The 21,579-nt window shown below is 46.1% G+C and overlaps 1 protein-coding gene across 3 annotated transcripts in view; it reads right to left on the bottom strand.

The window, feature by feature from the left end:
- MATN2 (matrilin 2) overlaps window positions 1-21,579 on the bottom strand; it is a 153,291-nt gene that overhangs the window by 90,728 nt on the left and 40,984 nt on the right. For all 3 annotated transcript variants that reach the window (XM_061171607.1, XM_061171606.1, XM_061171605.1), the window contains exons 3-4: window positions 11,501-12,070; window positions 712-834 (exon numbers count right to left, since the gene is read on the bottom strand). In XM_061171607.1, the coding sequence (XP_061027590.1) occupies window positions 712-834; window positions 11,501-12,070 (693 nt within the window). The remainder of the gene's footprint in view (window positions 1-711; window positions 835-11,500; window positions 12,071-21,579) is intronic.

The following is a 21,579-nucleotide window of genomic DNA, read 5'->3' as shown; positions in this document are numbered from 1 at the left end:
AAGCATCCCTCACCAAAGCAATGAGGTCCCCGCACACCTCTAAAACAGAACTCGAATAATCATTCCCAGCCAATGTTAGTAGCTCATCCTAAATCCACGCTTCAGGGAAGAGAATAAAATACAGAAACAATTCCTCAGGGCACAGTCAATAGAGACAGCGGATGAAAAGGCTCTTCAGCGGTTCCCCCCTAAAGAACAGCTTGGAAGTAAAGGACAGCAGCTCACGAATTCAAGGAGGCTATTTCTTTTTTTTTTTTTCTACCTACTTCAGCACCGAATTATATTGAAGCCAATCTTTGACATCATATCATTTTACTTGTAAATATTTCAGTGTATAAAAAGGTGATTTGGGGTGATGGGTCTTAATCAATTAAATTTTCTGATTTAGCATTATCAGAATATCTTTGTAAAATACTCAACCTCAGCAAAATGACTTCAAGGAGGCTATTTCTGAGAAGGAGCCTCCAACGATCTTCCAAACTCTTCCTGATGGCCTACTGTGTGCCTGGCTCTGGCCTCAGCGCTGTGAAGGCAGAGTGGGGGCCAGGGGTCAACACAAAATACACAAGTTACAAAACCTCGTTTCTGTCCTTAGGGAAATGATGACTTGGTTGGGGGAGGGGCCACATGAATTAAATGGGCCCAGATAAAAGAGGAGAGAGTGGGAGAGCAGAGGAGGACAGAACAAATATATCAGCAAAGCAATCTTACTTCTGCAAGTCGTCTGATCCGAGTTGAGGATGTAGCCTTGTTTGCACCTGCAGACATACGAGCCAGGAGTATTGATGCAGAAGTGGGCACAGTTATGCCCCAGGATGCTGCACATGTGGACCGCTGAAAGGGAAGACACGGCAAGTTAAGGCAACGATGATGCCTTCTCTAACTTCATCCCCCTCGCAAACATTCATCCAGAATCTACACTGTGAAGGAACGAGCAGGGCTCAAAGAGAAACAAGCTGCAGTCCCTCCCCTCAAGGGGTAGCCTCTGGTAGGACAAGACACTTCTACATAAATGCCATCAGCAATATATAGATAGAGGGCCACAGAGGGTCAAAGGAAAATGATGTTAGGCTGAGCCATATGAGATTGCTGATATCCAACTAAAAACAGGTCAAAAACGACCTACAAAAACAGCAATTTCAGGGCTTCCCTCGTGGCGCAGTGGTTGAGAGTCTGCCTGCCAATGCAGGGCACACGGGTTCGAGCCCTGGTCTGGGAGGATCCCACATGCCGCGGAGCAACTAGGCCCGTGAGCCACAATTGCTGAGCCTGCGCGTCTGGAGCCTGTGCTCCACAACAAGAGAGGCCGCGACAGTGAGAGGCCCGCGCACCGCGATGAAGAGTGGCCCCCATTTGCCGCAACTAGAGAAAGCCCTCGCACAGAAACGAAGACCCAACATAGCCAAAAATAAAATAAGTAAATTAAAAAAAAAAAAACAAAAAAACCCCAGCAATTTCACAGTGCAGTTAATACAGTGCAGTTAATACTATCCAGCTGGTGGGCAGAGGGATCAGAAAGTCTGCTGATACCAGGGGTGGCTCTGACGTGTGGACTTGGTAGGCAGCAGCGGGTTTGGAGGAAAAGCTATTAGTTAAACGAGGATGTGGTAAAGAATCAATGGTTTCTCAGGATCATAAATCCCAAGAGTAATGTAATTTTTAAAAAATTATTAATTAGTTAATTAATTTATTTTTGGCTGTGTTGGGTCTTCGTTTCTGTGCCAGGGCTTCCTCTAGTTGCGGCAAGCGGGGGCCACTCTTCATCGCGGTGCGTGGGCCTCTCACTATCGCGGCCTCTCTTGTTGCGGAGCACAGGCTCCAGACGCGCAGGCTCAGTAGTTGTGGCTCACGGGCTTTAGTTGCTCCGCGGCATGTGGGATCTTCCCAGACCAGGGCTCCGAACCCCTGTCCCCTGCATTGGCAGGCAGATTCTCAACCACTGCGCCACGAGGGAAGCCCCCAATGTAATTTTTTAATAGGCAAAAGTATTATAAAAATTTTTGGAGTTAAAAAATGCACTCATATGTTTCCATAATCTTTATGTCTCAATTTAAAATATTTCTGGATGGACCTAGAGTCTGTCATACAGAGTGAAGTAAGTCAAAGAGAAAAACAAATACCGTATGCTAACACATACATATGGAATCTAAAAAAAAAAAAAAAAAGGTTCTGAAGAACCTAGGGGCAGGACAGGAATAAAGACGCAGATATAGAGAATGGACTTGAGGACCTGGGGAGGGGGAAGGGTAAGCTGGGACGAAGTGAGAGAGTGGCATGGACATATATACACTACCAAACGTAAAATAGATAGCTAGTGGGAAGCAGCCGCATAGCACAGGGAGATCAGCTCGGTGCTTTGTGACCACCTAGAGGGGTGGGGTAGGGAGGGTGGGAGGGAGGGAGATGCAAGAGGGAAGAGATATGGGGTTATATGTATATGTATAGCTGATTCACTTTGTTATAAAGCAGAAACTAACACAACATTGTAAAGCAATTATACTCCAATAAAGATGTTAAAAAAAAAAAATTTCTGGGACTTCCCTGGTGGTCCAGTGTTAAAGAATCCACCTTACAATGTAGGGGACGCGGGTTCGGTCCCTGGTCAGGGAACTAAGATCCCACATGCCGTGGGACAACTAGAGCCCGCGTGCCGCAAACTACAGAGCCCACTTGCCCGGGAAGCTGCGCACCACAACTAGAGAAGAGAAAACCTGCACACCACAACTAGAGAGAAGCCCACTCACCACAACAAAAGATCCTGCATGCCTCAACGAAAATCCCAAGTGCCGCAACTAAGACCCGACGCAGCCAAAAATAAGTTAAATTTCAAAAATAATAATAATGGGGACTTCCCTGGTGGCGCAGGGGTTAAGAATCCACCTGCCAATGCAGGGGACATGGGTTCAAGCCCTGGTCCGGGAAGATCCCACATGCCGTGGAGCAACTAAGCCCGTGCGCCACAACAACTGAGCCCGTGTGCCACAACTACTGAAGCCCACACGCCTAGAGCCCGTGCTCTGCAACAAGAGAAGCCACCGTAATGAGAAGCCCACGCACCGCAACGAAGAGTAGCCCCCGCTCTCCACAACTAGAGAAAGCCCATGTGCAGCAATGAAGACCCAACACAGCCAAAAATAAATAAATAAATAAATAAATTAATTAAAAATAATAAATAAATAAAATATTTCTGCACTTAGTTTCTGAAGTACCTCGGCTTTCAGATACATTGATTCATGCATAAGTCTGTTGGAGCTCATGAAAATTCTTACTGTTTTTTACATCTTAATTTATGACTTTACTCCATATAATTCAACCTGAACATATTTAAAGTTAACAAGCATCAGCATAAGCAGAGTACAATTTATGCAAATGTTGTCATAAACAAAAAGGATGTCCATATGTAGAAATATATTTTTATAAAGCTACTCAGCTACTGATGAAATCGATGGCATATCTTAAGTATATGTCCCTTTACTTCAAAGTAAGAAACATGGTGGGCAGTAAGTGAAAGTAAAATTTTTTATTTCATGATACAATTTAGAATGATTGTTCTGAGTTTATGATTGACTGTGTTTTAATTCCTGTTAGGATACAAATAATGTTAGGAAAGTTCATAGATTAAATCCAATCAGTCATTTTTACTTCAGAGTGAAAGAAATATCTGTTTTTGTGACCATGGGCAATTTTCTTAACTTCTTTATATTAAATGGGAGTAAAAATAGTACCAACCTCATAAGGGCCTTATAAGGGTTAAAAATAATTAAGATGGTAAAGTGCTTAAAACATAGCGCAGGGGAATGCTTGATATGCGTTAACTGTATGTAGCAAAGGAGAAGCATGGTGGACTTTTGTTTTATTTTACATACCTGGGTTCATCCTATATATATTCATCTTCACCTTGGTTTTTCACTCAGCATTAATAACAGATTCTATCTCTATTGATATATACTATCTTTCATGGAATCTAAGATGCACCCAATTTCAGAGATGTTAAAGTGTGAGGACACATACATTGATCCTCATTATTCATTATTCCATATTTGAGAATTTGCCTACTTGCAAACGTTTATTTGTAACCCTAAAATCAATACTCAGAGTGCTTCCATCATCATTCGTGGACACACTCAGAGCGATGAAAAATTTAGGTCGCCAGCTCAGGTTGAACAAGACGATGCTCTGCATTCTTGTTTCTGCTCTCAGACTGTGAACGAGTATCCTTTTCAAGTGCCACACTGTTTGCATTTTTGTGCTTTTTGTTGATGATTTTGCTGTTTAAAATGGCCCCAAGTGTAGTGCTGAAGTGTTGGTGTTCGCTGAAGTGAAGTGTGTCTGGTGTTCCTAAGTGCAAGGAGGCTATGATGTGCCTTATGGAGAAAATGTGTGTTTGATAAATTTCATTCAGGCAAGAGTGATAGTGCTGTTGGCTGTGAATTCAATGTTAATGAATCAACAATATATAAATAAGGTGTCTTTACACAGAAACACACATAAAACAAGATTACGTATTGATCAGTTGACAACAGTGTTGGACCAGAGGCTCCGAGGAACCTAAATCTGTATTTCCCCTAGGAGCTGTGGTTCAGTACTTGCTACTTCAGTCAGTGTTCACCATGATGTTATAGAACATAATTACCAAGAACAATGAGAATCAACTGTACACCTTAGCTTTGATCAAATACATTTGATCTAGTTCATTCCTTTTAATTGCTTTATCCATTGGTCATATGACTAGTCCTCATTATATTTAGCCATTTCCCCACCAGTCCACAGTTTCGCTTTCCCAATGCTGTGATGAACTTTCTTAAACACATCTCCTTGAGCACATGTGCAGTTGTTTCTCTAGGACCGAGTCCTACTTTTTTTTTTTTTGGCTGCGTTGGGTCTTCATTGCTGCGCGAGGGCTTTCTCTAGTTGTGGCGAGCGGGGTCTACTCTGCGTTGCAGTGCACGGGCTTCTCATTGCGGTGGCTTCTCTTGTTGTGGAGCAGCGGCTCTAGGCGCGTGGGCTTCAGTAGTTGCAGCACGTGGGCTCAGTAGTTGTGGCGCACGGGCTTAGTTGCTCCGCAGCATGTGGGATGTTCCCGGACCAGGGCTCGAACCCGTGTCCCCTGCATTGGCAGGCAGATTCTTAACCACTGCGCCACAGGGAAGTTTCTGGGTCCTACTTTAAATAGATATCACCTCACTGTCTTGCAAGGTAGTTTATACCAGCAAGGCATGAGAGTAATGATTCCCACCTCAAAACTTCAGCACTCAGGATTATCAAACGTTAAGATTTTGACCGTGTTAAGAGGGAAAAATCATTATCCTGTTTTTAATTTGCATTTGCTTTGCACCCTGGAAGGCTCTCTTCTTTTCCTAGGCTTCTGGAGTCAAATTACCCACGGGCATAGAGGCGTTCTTATGCAACTCCCAGCATGTCACTATTTTCCTCCATAACGAAGAAAATCTAAAGTCTAGACAACCGGCAACACAGCGGTTATCCACTGGTATGAGGCCCAAGTGATGACCCTGCTGCCTGACTTCTCACCGAGACCCTGACAGATAATTATTTTGACAGGAGATGTGAGGCACAGAAAATACCTGCTGGGCAGCAGACAGCACAGTGGTGATGAGAAAGGCTTCTGGAAATAAGACTACAGCTGAGCTTCACCAAGACCTTGTATGAATTACTTAATTCCTCTTAACTCCACTTTCTTCACCTGTCAAATAGGGAAATTAAAAGAACTATTGCATAGGGTTTCGGAGTGACAGCTTGTTATTAAGGCTTGTCTTGGCCATGTACGATAAAAGAAATTGGAACCAGGAGACTGTCCCACGTACCACAAAAGAAACTGAAACCAGAAACTTGGTGTAATGGAAAGACCACTGGGTCAGAAGCCAGAAGACAGGTGCTCTAGTTCCCCTCTGCCTCGAACAAGTGAGGGAAGTTCATGTAAGTTGCGTAGCTCTTTTTGGCTTATTTCTTTACCTGTAGAATCAAGGCATGTATGATGTCCAGGGACCTTCAGTACAGACACTTAATTATTTTCTAGAAGCTGCCTTCCTTCTCATTCCAAACGCGTGCTGACTGGGGGAGCGGCTGTGTTGGTGTGAGATAGCCCCTCTCCTGGCCACTGTTGGGTGTTCAGGGTCTGACAGTCAGAGTCTTTTCTTGGCATTTAGCCACTAGAATTGAGGAAAAGGGGGTTTATACCGAGGGCAAGCATATCTGGGGGCTGACAGGGTGCATGCTCTCTGCCCATGGACCAGAGAAGTCCAAGGGGAAGCAGAGTAGGGAGGGAGAGAAAGCAAAGCTGTCATTCACTATGCGTCTCCTTATTTCCATGAGTAATATAACACAATCCGCCCTTCTAAAGCTAGTTCAAGTTGAATTTCTATTACTTTCAACCAAAAGAATCCCAAACATTTTTACTAAGGTAGTATAAAAGTTTTCCACCTGTAAAATTCTACAGATGAGGAATCGGTGATATTAAGAGCCTCTGGCCCTAATGCCTTGCCCTCCCGTGGGGCAGGCCTTTGTGATGTGACTGAAGGGGGCACAGAGTCCTGCCTCCTACAGTGGCCTGCAGGTGGTCTCACACCTCGGAAGGCCTTGTAGGTTGAAGCTGGGTCAAGGCTTTGCATTCAGCGGGAGAAATCACTAATCAGCAGACTAAGTCTTTGGCAGGATTGGATTTTTAACCAGGCGAGCTGAATGTTCATAAATGTTTATTAATGAATGTGTGATTGACTAAAGGAATGATCAAAGGAGTGGTGGGCTGACTGGGGGTCTTGAAAGGAACAATTACTGGGTACGGAAAGTCAAGGCCTGTGGAAGTCCATCTGGCCTCCCACTTAGCAACAGGGCCTTGAAGGGCTGCAGTAAGTGTGGACTTTACCCAGGCTGGTTGATGGGAGGTGTGTCTTAGGAACACTGTTAGGGCCTTCAATAGTGCCTGGCCTGGGTGGGGTGGGGCTCTTAGGGTAGGAACAACCAGCCCCCAGCCTTTAAATACCAGGCTAAGCTGATAAAGCAGATACCAAGAGGTTAAGTAAAAGCAGCCCTGGGAATTCCCTGGCGGTCCAGTGGTTAGGACTCTGCGCTTTCACTGCCGAGGGCGAGGGTTCAATCCCTGGTGGGGGAACTAGGATCTCGCAAGTTGCTTGGTGCGGCCAAAAAAAAAAAAAAAAAAGGGCAGCCCTGCCCAGGTTGCAAGTCATCAGAAGGCTCAGGATAGACATGCATTTTTCAGCCCCTAGATTCAGTGTCCTCTCTCACTGGGTGGCAAAAATGGTGGGCCCCAGGATGGGTAGGTTTTGGTCATCTTGTAGACAGGGCCTCATTCACAGGAGGCCTCTAAGATTCTCTTGGAGGTCTCGGAGCGGCCTGAGAATGCAACCTCAGGAGCCCCCCTGCCCCCAGCTGTGGCTGGTGTGGGAATTCACTGCCTGTGGGTACAAAGCCACCGCTGTGCCTGAGTTCACGTCCACACAGCCAGTGAGCACAAGAGCCTACTCTCTTTCTAATTGTACGATAAAGGTTCCTGTCTTGATCACTCCTGGAAATACCCTGTCCCCACCGATCCACTGATCCAGCAGCGGTTTTCGGTTCTGCCCAAAAGCATACGAGCCTCTGCTCAGTTTCCCTCTGAAATCCCTTCTCTAGGTGCACTTTGACCTCCACGTCCCTGCCTAGCCTCTCATCAGCATTTCTCAAGCTGTGGGTTATGTCTCCTTAGCAGGTCACGAAATTAACAGAGACTCTGGACTCATTTTTTTTGTTTTTGTTTTTAAATGAAATAGAAAAAAACTATTAAAAATATCATTCTTAAAAAAAAAAAAAATATATATATATCATTCTTTTCCTGGCTTACTGCAATCGCCCTCCCTACACATCTCTAGCCGGTAAACTCCTACTCTCTTTTTTTTTTTTTTTTAAGATTTATTTATTATATATTTATTTAATTTATTTTTGGCTGCGTCGGGTCTTAGTTGCAGCATGCGGGATCTTCTTTGGGGCACGCGGGATCTTTTTGTTGCGGCGTGCGGGCTTCTCTCTAGTTGTGGCGTGCGGGTTTTCTCTTGCCTAGTTGTGGCGCGCAGGCTCCAGGGCACGTGGGCTCTGTACTTTGCAGCACGCAGGTTCTCTAGTTGAGGCGCGCGAGCTCAGTAGTTAGGCACACAGGCTTAGCTGCTCCACGGCATGTGGGATCTTAGTTCCCTGACCAGGGATCAAACCCGCATCCCCTGCATTGTAAGGAGGATTCTTTACCACTGGGCCACCAGGGAAGTCCCCCCTACTCCTCTTTCAAGTCTGTGTAGCACATAGTAGTTAAGATGTAGGTTCTGAGCCAGAATGCCTGGGTTCACACCTCAACTCTGCCACTTAGTGCTATGTGACCTTGGACAAGTTACTGAACTCCTCTGGGTCTCTATTTCCTCTTCTGTAAAATGGGAATTATAGGAGCACCTACTTCACAGGTTTGTTGTGAGAATACAATGAGTTAACATACACTAATAGCGCAAAACAGCAATGCACATATTAATATCCATAAGTGTTAGGTATAATCATTATTATCTCTTTAAAGCTCTCCTGGACTCCCTAGGCAGACCCTGGCATTCTTTGATCAGAGGGCCCCCAGTGCCAGGTGACTTCCCAAGGCCTCTGAAGTGCATACTTCATATAGCCAACATCCCATTTCTCTGTGATGAGAGCATCTTCCCACCAGCCTGAAACCCTCAGACCTGGCAGGTGGAGGGTAAGAATTCTGAAGCCAGAGAGACTCCAACTCTGCCACCTGAAGCCACTTGTCCTTTCTAAGCCCCAGTTTCTACTTCTGTAAAATGGGGTAATAATAGTACCTGCTTCACAGGGCTGTTATAAGTATTCAATGAAATAACATATTGGAAAGTACCTAGCCCAGGACAAAATTGGCTGTTATTCTCAGAGTGTAGCTCAATAAATGTTTAAGGAACAAATGAGACTTCCAAAACCCAAGAGAACTGCCATCTGCAACATGGTAGATGCTGTAGTCTGAGGATTGGAGGGCAGGTCAAAGCTGAGGCCATCTGCCTACCCTGCTGGTCCTCCGTGTGTTTGACCGCAATCATACACAACATGGTGTACACTGAATGGGGCTCTACAGTTTATAACGCCTGTTCACACATCTACTCTCCGCAGGTAAAATCCCCAGTTTACAGATGTGCTCAGCATCTACACAGCTGGCAGGTGGGGTCATTGAAACCTCAGTCTGTCCCTCCCCATCGCAAAGGCTTCCCATCAAACTCTGAGGTGAATATCAACCTCAGAGCTGGTGTGCCTAGCATGGCTGGACTGCGGAGGCTGTCTGCAGAAAACCGTTTACCTTAAAAGAGGAATTTCTATCTCCCAATGCGAAGAGGAATGAAATGAGCAAGAGGTTTGGAAGTAGAACCCACCATCTCCTGGCTGCTTGGGAATTCACTTAACAAGTTTACAGTCCTGTGAAAGGGAGGGATAGCATCGTGCTGCCTCCCCAGATTTTCGTGAGGATAAAGTGCAAAAACACAGGAGAAAGTGCTTTGTAAATGTTAGTTATTGCGATCCTTACTGCACGGTTGATGAAGAGGCCCCGGGGCCTCCTTCACCTTTCAAGACAGTTGACAAGTCTGCTCAGCAGAGCCCTGCAATGAGGAAAGACAGGAGCTGGTCTTCTGTGGGGTAGGAAGGGGGATTCAGTTCCCGGGCCCTAACAAATGAATGAATGAATGGCACAATACTGATGTTTTCTTAGAGCTTCAAGATTACAGAAACGGGAGTAGCCAAACTGCCTTTTAATTTTGCTGCCAGGCCATAAAGCACAGAGAAGCTTCTTCTACGAACAAGTCCACATCCTCAGCCTCATATTACCTTTCCCTTTGCTGAGCAATTCAGAGAGCTTATAAAAGAACTCATCCATTAACATTTTTCCAAGACAACTGAATAAACACGTCAAAACTGTTACAGAACCAATTTCTTTTTTTAATATTTCCAGGAAAGGGGGAATATAAATTCTGCAGAAGTCATTTAAAGTCATAAAACCTTAAAAATGTTTGCAGTGCATTCTACTGGCTGAAGTTTTCCAGGTGACTCAGGCCACGGCACGCCACAGAGACCCAGCCCCTCTGCGGCGCCAGGGAAATGGCACTTCTGAATGTTTTCCAAGTGACATTGCAGAGCAAAAGTTTCTTTTTCCTTCATGGCCTTGATTTTTTAAGTAAAACTTTTGATTTTGGAGTCAAGAATTAATGGAGTCTCTGCTTTTTGAAGTTAGTTTTCAGCAGAGAATTTTTTAAAAAGACGTCAAAAGCACACCGTACTTCCTTCCTGAGGCTTTGGCAGGGTCGGGGGAGGTTGGTGGTGGTGGGGTGTTTCTAGGCTTTGTCACATTCTGAGAACTGGTCTAAAGGTTCCCGCTCCCGGTGAGTTGGAGATGAGTCTGGTACTTAAGGTCATTCTCCATGCAGACTCCAGGGAAATACTAGTCATTTCAGAATAGATACTTGCTTTTGTTTTCCCATCAAAGAAGCATGGCAGTTGGAGGGGACAGGGACCAATGGGGGTGGGCAAAGCTGGATTGGACACTGTTTACCAGGTCAGGAGGCTTGCTTCCCATTTCCAGGGACTAGTGTGGAGCCTGGGTTGGCAGCCTGGCGCCCCGCCCTTCTGGAGGAGAAAAGGACGAGAAGACGGTGGCAGAAGCAGGAAACTGGGGAGAGGGCAAGTTGACCTGCTGGGAAAGCTGAGGCAGGAGCTCGGCTTGGAGGTAGCTGGGAGGAGTCTGGCAAGAAAGGGTGAAAGAAGCCTTGTGGAGGGTAGGGTTAGAAAGCAAGACGGGGAAGAAGATGCTTAAAGCAGAAGAATGCAGCTCAAGGACTTGGGGAGGCATGTCCTTGCAGAAGGAGTCGGGAGGCACCTGCCATCCTACCAGGTGGGAAGGTACCAGGAGCACGTCTTGGTCTTCCCCGTACACTGGGCCTCTTTCTGGGTTGAGAAAACATCCACTGCTAGCACCACCATGGGGCAAAAATGCTCAGTATTCCACACCATCCAAGGAGAAGTTATGTTATTATTGTTGCCCTCCCATTCCCATGCTTACTACAACTCATGAATTCCAACCTAGGGAATGCCAGGGCAAGCCAACGTGCTGGAGAAAAACTTCACCTACCTACTGTTACTCATTCTACAGTTTGAGTGTAAATGTCCCTTCCTCAGGGAAATCTCCCTGAGCCCCCTGGCCTAGGTCAGGTCCTGTCCTGAATTCTTCCTCTGTTACACTGTTACAACTGCAGTTACTTACTTATTTGTATGATTGCATCCTTAATATGTCTCCTTGGCCAGAGCGTGAGCCCCAAGAGAGCACTGTGTGTACCTTGGCCTTTGCTAAACACCCCTTGCCAGCCCGGTACCTGGGACCAGGTTAGCACAGAATGAACACTGGAAGAGGAATGAACTCATCCTAATGATTCCCTGAGAAGAGCCCCAGAGAAACAGGACTTACTGCACAACTTGTTCTGGAACACTGAGGTCAGCGACTCAATCTGGCTGAAGTTGGCCACCAGGAAGACGTGGTCCTCGTGGGGCTCGCTCCCGATGGCCTTCAGCGTGTTGAAGTCCACTTGGCCCACGCCGATGGCAAAGATCAGGATGCCTGTGTCTCGGGCCTTTGCAGCCACCTCAGCCACCGAGTCCTGGGGCCTCCCATCGGTCACAATCATTATGACCCGCGGCACGTTCTCCCTCAGTGGCCGGGCGCCCTCTGCTTCTGAGAATGCGATGTTCAGGGCGTACTGGATGGCCAGCCCCGTCATGGTGCCCGTGGACAGATGCCGCATCCTCTTGACGGCGTGCTCCACCTCGGACTTCCTCTTGAAGGTCTTGAGGGAGAACTCGTTCTTGACGGTGCTGCCATATTGGAGCAGGCCCACACGGGTGACGTCAGGGCCAATGTCCAAGAACTGCAAGATGTCCACGATGAACTCCTTGACCTTTGCATAGTCGTGGGTGTTGACGCTGCGGGAACTGTCAATGATGAAGACCACGTCTGCCCGCTTGTTCTCACAGGAGCTCTCTGGGGAAAGAGGGGAGGGCAAACGCATCAGAAAAGTGTTAAGCATAAACACACTACTATATATAAAATAGATAACCAACAAGGACCCACTGTATAGCACAGGGAACTCTACTCAGTATTTTGTAATAACGTATAAGGGAAGAGAATCTGAAGAAGTTATATATACATATATATATGTATAACTGAATCACTGTGCTGTATACCTGAAACTAACAGGATATTGTAAATCAAATATACTTCAATTAAAAATAAAGAAAAGAAAAGGAAAGGAAAGAAAAGAAGAGTGTTAAGGACCCAGTGCAGGTTGGAAATCCTAGGGCCAGGGATCACCTTTCAAACCTCCCGTCTTCATCGTTTTTCTTCCCCCCTTGGGAAGGTTGTAAGGGTGTATATGTGCATGACTGGGTGATCATGAGTATTGGCAACAAAGATACTATTTCTTTTTACAAGATAAATGAACTTCAGTTTCTAGAAAGTCATCAATGCAGTATTCAGGTGGGCAAACACCTGAGCAGGGTCAAAATTACTTTATTATTTACTGCACAGCACATAGGCTTGGCTGGATACTGCAGGGAGTATAGAAGACACTTGGGGGGGGCGACCCAAATCAAGGAGCTTACAGTCTACCTGGGGAGACTTAATTACTGGAACAAGGAAAGAATAACTAGTATGAAACTATGTGGTGTGACACTAGATGTTCAAAGAACAGGGATATTAGTGGGCTGGAGTCAAGGAGATGGGACACAAGCTGGCTTTACAGATGCATAGAGTTTGGACTGAGAGAAGGAACACACGGAGACGGACACGTGAACAAAAGCCCAAGATGGCATGAATAGAGTGGATAAAAGAACGAGTGATGAAGGCTCTGCTAGGAGTTACGGATAGGAATTAAGTTGGAGGGGTAGCATGAAGCCAGTTACAAAATGACTTTAAATTCAGACTGAAATTTGTACATGATGCCACAGGTGATGGGCATAATATGACTGGCATTATATTATGTAACTTATCTCTTCTGTAGGGAAGTTACGTAATAAAAAGTCAATTGAGTGGGGCAGAAGTTTGTGGAGAGGACAAAAGGGAACCCTCCTACACTGTTGGTGGGAATGTAAATTGGTGCAGCCACTGTGGAAAACGATATGAAGGTTCCTCAAAAAACTAAAAATAGAATTACCATATGACCGAGCAATTCTACTCCTGGGTATATATCTGATAAAAACAGAAATACTAATTCAAAAAGATATGTGCACCCCAATGTTCATTGCAGCTCTATTTACAATTGCCAAGATACGGAAGCAACCTAAGTGTCCATCAACAGATGAATGAATAAAGAAGATATGGTGTGTGTGTGTGTATATATATATACACACACACACACTGGAATACTACTCAGCCACAGAAAGAATGAAATTCTGCCATTTTCAACAACGTGGATGGACTTGGAGGGCATTATGCTAAGTGAAATAAGCCAGACAGAGAAAGGCAAATACTGTATGATATCATTTATATGTGAAATCTAAAAAACTAAAACTAGTGAATAAAGCAAAAAAGAAACAGACTCACATATGCAGAGAACAAACTAGTGGTTACCAGTGGGGAGAGGGAAGGGGGAGGGGCAATATAGGGGTAGGGGATAAAGAGGTATAAACTACTATGTATAAAATGAATAAGTTACAAGGATATATTGTACAGCACAGGGAATATAGCCAATATTTTATGACTATAAATGGAGTATAACCTTTAAAAACTGTGAATCACTATGTTGCACACCTGTAACTTATAAAATATTGTACATCAACTCTACCTCAGTCTTTCTAAAAAAAGCAAAAAAAAAAAAAAAAATAGTTGAGTCAGGCAGGGGTTTGCAGGGTGGACGATCCAGACCATTTTTGCACAAATCTGGTTGAGAGAGAAACTTAATCTCAACCAGGGGTGGGTGGTCAGGGGAGGGAGGTGGGAGCAGTAGTGGAAATGGAGAAGGTACCTGGCCAAGAAACATTTCAACAAAGGGCACAGTTAAATTGGAAAAAGGCAAATGTCAAAGTCTCTGCCTTACCACCACAATCGCCGTACTCATTCCTCAAGCGCGCAAGCAAGAAGGCATTCTGGGAAGCGGGTGAGATTGGATGAGATGAGAGGCCTCTGGCCTCACAGCGTGGAGGCTGGGCGTTCCTGTTGGGATTTCTCAGATGTTCTGAGCTATGGCCTATAGCCCCTCCCCCCTCCCCCTCCCTTTCCCAGACTTCCCACTGCTAAATCCGGATTTGATAGGGATTAGAAAAGGGATCTCAAATGCTTGCCCTAAATCCCAATCACTGCAGCTGCAAGAAAGAGGGAGAAAACCAGAAATGAAGCAGTGAACCCAGTCATTAAAATGAGAAGTGGAAAAGGCGGCTGAGGTCATCCCATCCAGGCCGGCCTGCCAGGTCGTGACTCGCTCCTGAGCGCCTGCACACACACCTCATGCATCGCAGCCTCACAAGTCTAACAATTTTAGGGGAGGAAGCACGCCCGCATGCCAGCATCATGGCAGAAAGCCAACCTTCTGTGGCACCCACATATAACACTGGAGGCTGGGTGAATTTAAGGTGAGTTTCTCAAACCAGAGCTCCCAGAAACTGCCTTTGAGGACGCAGGGATAAGATCAATATCAACCCTGACATTTGCAGGGTGTTTTAACATCTTTACTCCAGAGAGCTTTCATCACTATGGTCTCATTTGATTTCCAGAATAAGCTCTTAAGAAAGGAGCTAGGAGTACTGTACCCATTGGACAGATGAGAACATGAAGGCACTGAGAGTTTGAAAATCTCTTATAATTTAGAAAAAGAAAACCTATATGGAGACAACACCAACACCCATCTCACTGGGTGGTTGTGAGGATCTGAGGAAATGCTGTGGGTAAAGAGCTTAGCCTTGGGCCCAGCATGTGGAAACCCCCAATACGTGGGAGCTGCATATGCAGGCTCTGCTCAGCCCACACCGCCCCCCAAGTCCACACCTTCCTAGGCCCAGGCTGGGGAGGGGCAGGGCTGCTACTGCTGTGTAGTTTGTGCTGCACACAGGCACCTGCCCAAGGAAGCGAGGGGCCTGAAATCCAGGCTAGCTCTGAGCCCCAGGGGCTGCATCCACCCTGAGAGGCACCTGGAGGGAGTGCCTTTCTCTAATTTTCACAAAGGTGTCTATGGTCTAGCACGTGGTCCCAGGCCAGAGCAAAGCATGACAGACCTGCGGGTCCCAGGAAAGAGGACAAGGGCCAGGACTGAGGCTAGCCCCACTCCAGGAGCCACACCTGCCCCCCATTTCAGTCTGAACTTAATGCAGGGAGGATGTGACCCAATGACCTCCACCTGCTCAGGAGGACCGGAACCAGCCCAGACCCTGCCACGGAGGAGGATATTAATGAAAGACTCCTTGGAAGGGAGACAGGGAAAGAGTCTGCAGACTGGCTCCCTAAGAACTCTCCTTCTCTGGAAATCTTTGGAAGCAGGGGATCCTCTGGGACTGGGATTGTTACTGTGGGTCTTAGTCATGGTGTCAGCATCCCAGGAAGCATCACAATCAATTTAAAGGGAAGCCTGGAAGTTCCATGGGGAATTATGTGCTCAACTGGATTAGTTCCCATCAAAACAAATGGGGAGTTTCCACAATGCCTGGCATTTACAAAAACACCACAAAGGTTCGAAATAGAGTTGGAGGGAACCTCCAGAGAGCAGTGATTGTGAGTTGAAAACGATGAGTACTGGCAGCCCAAGTGACCGAGTTTCTTCAGGATGTCTCCTCGGGTCCCTCGAGAGCTCAGAAGCTCTGCAGCTTGTCCCTGAAAGGGCCAGTTCATTGGTTCTCAAACTCGAGGTGCCTCCCAGTTCCCAGGAGGACTTGTTAAAAACTAAGGTCAGTGGGCCTCACTTCCAGAGTTTCTGATTCTGTAGGTCTAGGCTGGCACCTGAAAATGTGCATTTCTAGCAAGTTCCTGGGTGAAGTTGATGCCACTGGTTCAAGGACCACACTCTGAGAAACCACTAGTTTAGGAACTACAGAGATTTCCGGAGAAACGAAGTTCTGGCAAGTCTTGACCTCATATCTCACTGTGAATTCCCCAACATGGGAAACTAATCATCTCTATAGCCATGCGGTGGGAATACAGTAAGTCTTCAGTCAACATTTGTGGAGTTAAATGGAATTCTGGGTGGTGGAGCAAGGTTTCAGGTGGAAGGGACTGAGTCAGAGCAGGCAATTCAAGGAGGTGGATTAAAACCACAAAGTCGGGCTTCCCTGGTGGCGCAGTGGTTGAGAATCTGCCTGCCAATGCAGGGGACACGGGTTCGAGCCCTGGTCTGGGAGGATCCCACATGCCGCAGAGCAACTGGGCCCGTGAGCCACAACTACTGAGCCTGCGCGTCTGGAGCCTGTGCTCCGCAACAAGAGAGGCCGCGATAGTGAGAGGCCCGCGCACCGCGATGAAGAGTGGCCCCCGCTCGCCACAACTAGAGAAAGCCCTCGCACAGAAACGAAGACCCAACACAGCCAAAAATAAATAAATAAATAAATAAATAAAATTAAAAAAACAAAACAAAACACAAAGTCAAAAAGTGCTAGAGCAGGTCTCTGGGTCCTGCTAACAGAGTCACAGATTCTAGGACCCAAATCTTTGCCATTTTATGAGGGAGCATAGCCACTTTTGAACTTCCGGTCCATGGACTCACAGACTAATAAAATCTTAGAGCTGGAGGGTCTAAATAGAGTCCAAGTTACTCACTTTACAGAAGGGGAAACTGAGGCCCAGGGAGGTGACTCTATCTCCACGAGGCCTCATGGCTCATTAGGGTCAGACCTGGGACCATACTGGTGCCTTTCCCCCATGTCATGGTGGGCATCCGGGAAAACTCTCAATACCGCTGGCATTACAATACGAGCTTTGTAAATACTTGGGGACATTCTGAAATATGTGCCTCACAGTTTCTCCACACGGGGACTGCTGAGAGATGTTTCCAGAAAATGGACTCTCCTCTCTGCGTGTTCCTTTCACATACTGGTTCTGATAAACAGCCTCCCTCCCTGTCTCAGCCTGTGAGAAGAACACACACGATCTTCCTTCTCGCCCCTCACAACAGACTTTCCACAGCAGTTGGAAGAGGGTTTCTGGGCACATCATAAAAACGTCATGCCTTGAACCAAAAGAGTAACGGTCTGAGCCTTGTGATCAGTACTTCCAGTTCTGTCAGCTTGACTCTACAGCCTACTCAATGGGCAAACAAGTGTCTCTTCCCCCTGCAGAGAAGGTGAACCTGAGCCAGAACAATTTTAAGCAACATTCCCACCCCAGCAGGATTACAACGTGCAGCCTTGGAACTATTTCCTTCCTCTCAGGATTGTAGATTTGTTGCTAATCGGTCTCCCTTGCTAGAGCTCAATTTAATTACGGCCGTGTAATTGTACAGTAAATATTTGGTACCATCTGCCTGGAGAGGTCAGGGCATGTTTAGAGAAGGAAGGTATGTGAATCTCGATGACAAGGGTAAAATAATTTCATCCAGAGACTGAAAGGGGCTCTAAATGCTCAGTGAAACAGCAGCAGAGTCCTATGACCTCAGGGCAAGCCCAGCCAATGCCACTTTCTGTCCACTTTCTCTCCTTCACCTCTTTGACCCTCAGTCTCTTCTTCTGCGAAATGAGAATAATAATACCTCACAGGGCTATCGGGATACTCAAAAGAGAATATAATAATAATTTATAGCTACTGTTTATTGAGCACTTAATAAGTACCTGGCCTTGTTCTGAGTACTTTTACACGAGATGGCTTATTTATTCTTCACACCCAACTTAGCAAGTAGGTACTATTCCCATTTTACAGATGAGAACAATGAGTCTAGAAAGGTTAGATATCTAGCTCAGGGCCTCATACTTAGGAGGAGCCCGGATCTGAACTCATCTTGTCTGGCTCCATAGCCCACACTCTTAACCACCAAGCAATGCTCAGAAAGGATTCTGTCCTTTTAGACCTGCCTTTCCCAGCACACTCAAGATGCACCAGAACTGCACTGGCTCTCTGGGGTCAATTCTTTCCTTCCCTGGAATCAGGGCCTGAAAGCTATGGCTCAAAATTGCCTGTCTCCTGCCAACTGCTTCTCCCCTGCTAAATGCTTATTTGTATTTTTTTAAGATTTAATAAAATGATGAAAACAGATGCTCGCCTCTCTGAATAGCAGCGGCTCAGCACATGAGGCTGCTAGTGGTTCACATTCTCATGCACTTAACTTGCCTACTGTGAGATTAGTAGGAGCAGGGCCCTGGGGGAGACAGAAGAATGGGACAGGTATGACAGAAAGTCGATCACCGATCGTTGATGGAACAGGAGAAACATGATCTGGACAACAGGCAAATGCCCAGGGTGGGGTGGAGAAGGGAAATGGATTTCAGAAAATGTGATGCTTCCTAACAATTCCCAGCAAAGTTCCCACAAGTAGATGGTTTGTGGGCACTTTAAAAAAAGAACTATGAAAAATATAATGATACAAGGGGAAAAAATGGAATAATTTCTAAGACACTGCAAGAGTGGATGGACGAGGGGACTGAAGTATGATTTCCAGGTGACACTAAAGGCCAACTTGAGGGTGGTGAGCATGAAACTGAAGGGACACCGATAGCATGTGGTGTGTTTTGCTCCGGCTACACTCAGCTGCACAGGAACAGGGGAAAAGCAGGCAGAAGTTGATATAACCAGGGTTGTCATTTAGCCAAGCGAGAGTGATGAATCAGGAGAGTGACAAAGGTAGGCAACAGAACGACTATAAAGATTTCCTATGGAATTAAACTGGGGGAACAGGAAGTAGAAGACAGGAAGGGGTGAAGGGCAGAGAAAAAGCAGCAGGGCCAATGGATTGAAAGTCCAGATGAGGTCACAGGATTGTTGAATCCTAGAAGGGGTGAGCTGGGGAAATAGGAGGTTTAAATTGAGATGATGAAGGGACTGCAGTTATTATAATCACAGGGTCAGGAGTATGGTAAGAGAGGTAAATGGCTGAGATATGGTGGAGGACACAAATACTCCAGTAATGATCCCTCAAAGGAGGGATCATTCATGTGGATATTGAAATCACCAAGAACTATGACAAGAGTAACGTTGGAGAAAGTGGCAAGGAGCCGAGAGCTAAAACTGGTTTTACAACTAGGACTAACCAGAGGGGTTTCTTTAATTCCCTAAGAGTGACCAGAGACACTTTGGAACATGATTCAAAGGTCATAAAGGGACAGAGAAAAAACTAGCTCACCAAGAGTTTCAAAGGGAGAAAAGCAGTTTTATGATTACAGAAAGTGGGGGTGGCAGTAGGGAGAACTTGATGATTTTGAGCCAGCAGGACTGAGAAGGGAAAAAAAGCATGCACAATTTATGTTTTTACTCCTAGTTAGGATAGATCAGGAGAATCAGAGGAAATCTATAGTTTGTATCTCAGCAAGACAAATAATTGACTCCAGTGAGGAAGAAATGCAGATTCCACATATTTAGACCAGTTAGGTAGAACAGTTAAATAAAGCCAATCTTAGAACAAATATTTAGTGAGAACCTATTGTGTGTCAGGCTCTGGGAATATAACAAAGGAAAGACTCCCAATTGTTAACAGCAGGCATACAGACACATGATAACAGGATACAATAAAATAGGCAGACTGGGCTTCCCTGGTGGTGCAGTGGTTGAGAGTCCGCCTGCTAATGCAGGGGACACGGGTTCAAGCCCTGGTCTGGGGGGATCCCACATGCCGCAGAGCAACTGGGCCCGTGAGCCACAATTACTGAGCCTGCGCGTCTGGAGCCTGTGCTCCGCAACAAGAGAGGCCGCGATAGTGAGAGGTCCGCGCACCGCGATGAAGAGTGGCCCCCACTCGCCACAACTAGAGAAAGCCCTGGCACAGAAACGAAGACCCAACGCAGCCAAAATAAAATAAATAAATTAATTAATTTAAAAAAAAATAGGCAGACTAAAAAGATAAGTAGGATGCTCAGAGAGAGAGGGAGAGCATGGCTGACTACCTCTGGGTGTAGGTACCCAGGCTCCAGGGCAGGATTAGCAATGTCCCCTTTCTTTTTTACCTTGTCCCTGGCAGACATTACTAATCAATTCCCACCCTCTCCCACTCAGCCTGGACTCAGCCTCAGGATCCTTTCAACACTGCCCTGCAAGTACCTACAGACAATGAAATGGAATCATTTTGCCAACCTGGTTTTAGAGTCTGGGGCTCTACAACAAAGGTTGAAGTACTCAATTTTATCTACTTCTAAGAAACTGAATAAAGGTAAGTTAGCTAATCATACTTGTGAGACATTATCTGATAATTTGTGCTAACTTACTACTAGTCAATGAGAAATAATAAGGGCGACCACGTCGATGGCCTGCACATGAACTTTTAGGTAAAGTCACACTTATGATGGAAGGCTGCTGGTGGGCATGGGGTCAGAGCAAAGGAAATAGAAATTTCCTAAGAAATAGTCTCCTCGGGCTTCCCTGGTGGCGCAGTGGTTAAGAATCCGCCTGCCAATTCAGGGGACACGGGTTCGAGCCCTGGTCCGGGAAGATCCCACATGCCACGGAGCAAGTAAGCCCGTGCGCCACAACTACTGAGCCTGCGCTCTAGAGCCTTCGAGCCACAGCTACTGAAGCCCGTGCGCCACAACTACTGAAGCCCGCGCGCCTAGAGCCCGTGCTCCATAACAAGAGAAGCCACCGCAGTGAGAAGCCCACGCACCGCAACAAAGAGTAGCCCCCGCTCGCCGCAACTAGAGAAAGCCCACGCGCAGCAACAAAGACCCAACACAGCCAAAAATAAAATAAATTAAATAAATAAATTTATAAAAAAGAAAAGAAATAGTCTCATCAAATTGTACAAGTGGTATGTATCCTCCATTATAAGAATATAAAATAGCACATCAGAATTCAAGGAAATTGCATCCCTTAAGCAATTGGTTTATGTGTATTGAACTATATGGGCTTAACAAAGACAGACAGACTGAGAGAAAAGACTACCGCATAACACCCACCATCACGTTCAATGAGCTTGTGCCCACAGACGTCTGAGATGTGGCCCCTGTGGCCACCTCATGTGTTCCATCCCCATGTGCCTCTAGACTATGACCAGCCCTGCGATTTACAGGTGATCTCATGGATATTTCAGAGGCAATTTGGAGCACCTTTGATTTTTGCCTCCAGTGCGACTTAACCTGCAACTCCCCTGTATTTAGGGCTCTTGACTAGGGTGCCATGGTCCTTGGCCAGGGCTGAAAGGACCACATTTCAATCCTTCCCCCTCTAATTCCCTTCTTAGTCAGTTGCCAGCTACTGCATTACCTCACGCCAGACGTTTTACAATGCAGATGATGAGCTATGGCTTCCTCTGAATCAATCATGCTCCACTCACATCTTCCTAAAGAACCCCTGGGGAGTGGCCTGAAAAGCTGATTATATTATATTATGGATACACCCTGGACTTCTTAATGGGATCTAAGACATATCGTAGAGAC

This window comes from Eubalaena glacialis, chromosome 17, assembly GCF_028564815.1.
Source record: "Eubalaena glacialis isolate mEubGla1 chromosome 17, mEubGla1.1.hap2.+ XY, whole genome shotgun sequence".
NCBI classification, from domain to species: domain Eukaryota; kingdom Metazoa; phylum Chordata; class Mammalia; order Artiodactyla; family Balaenidae; genus Eubalaena; species Eubalaena glacialis.
This window is presented reverse-complemented; position numbering and strand designations above follow the sequence as displayed.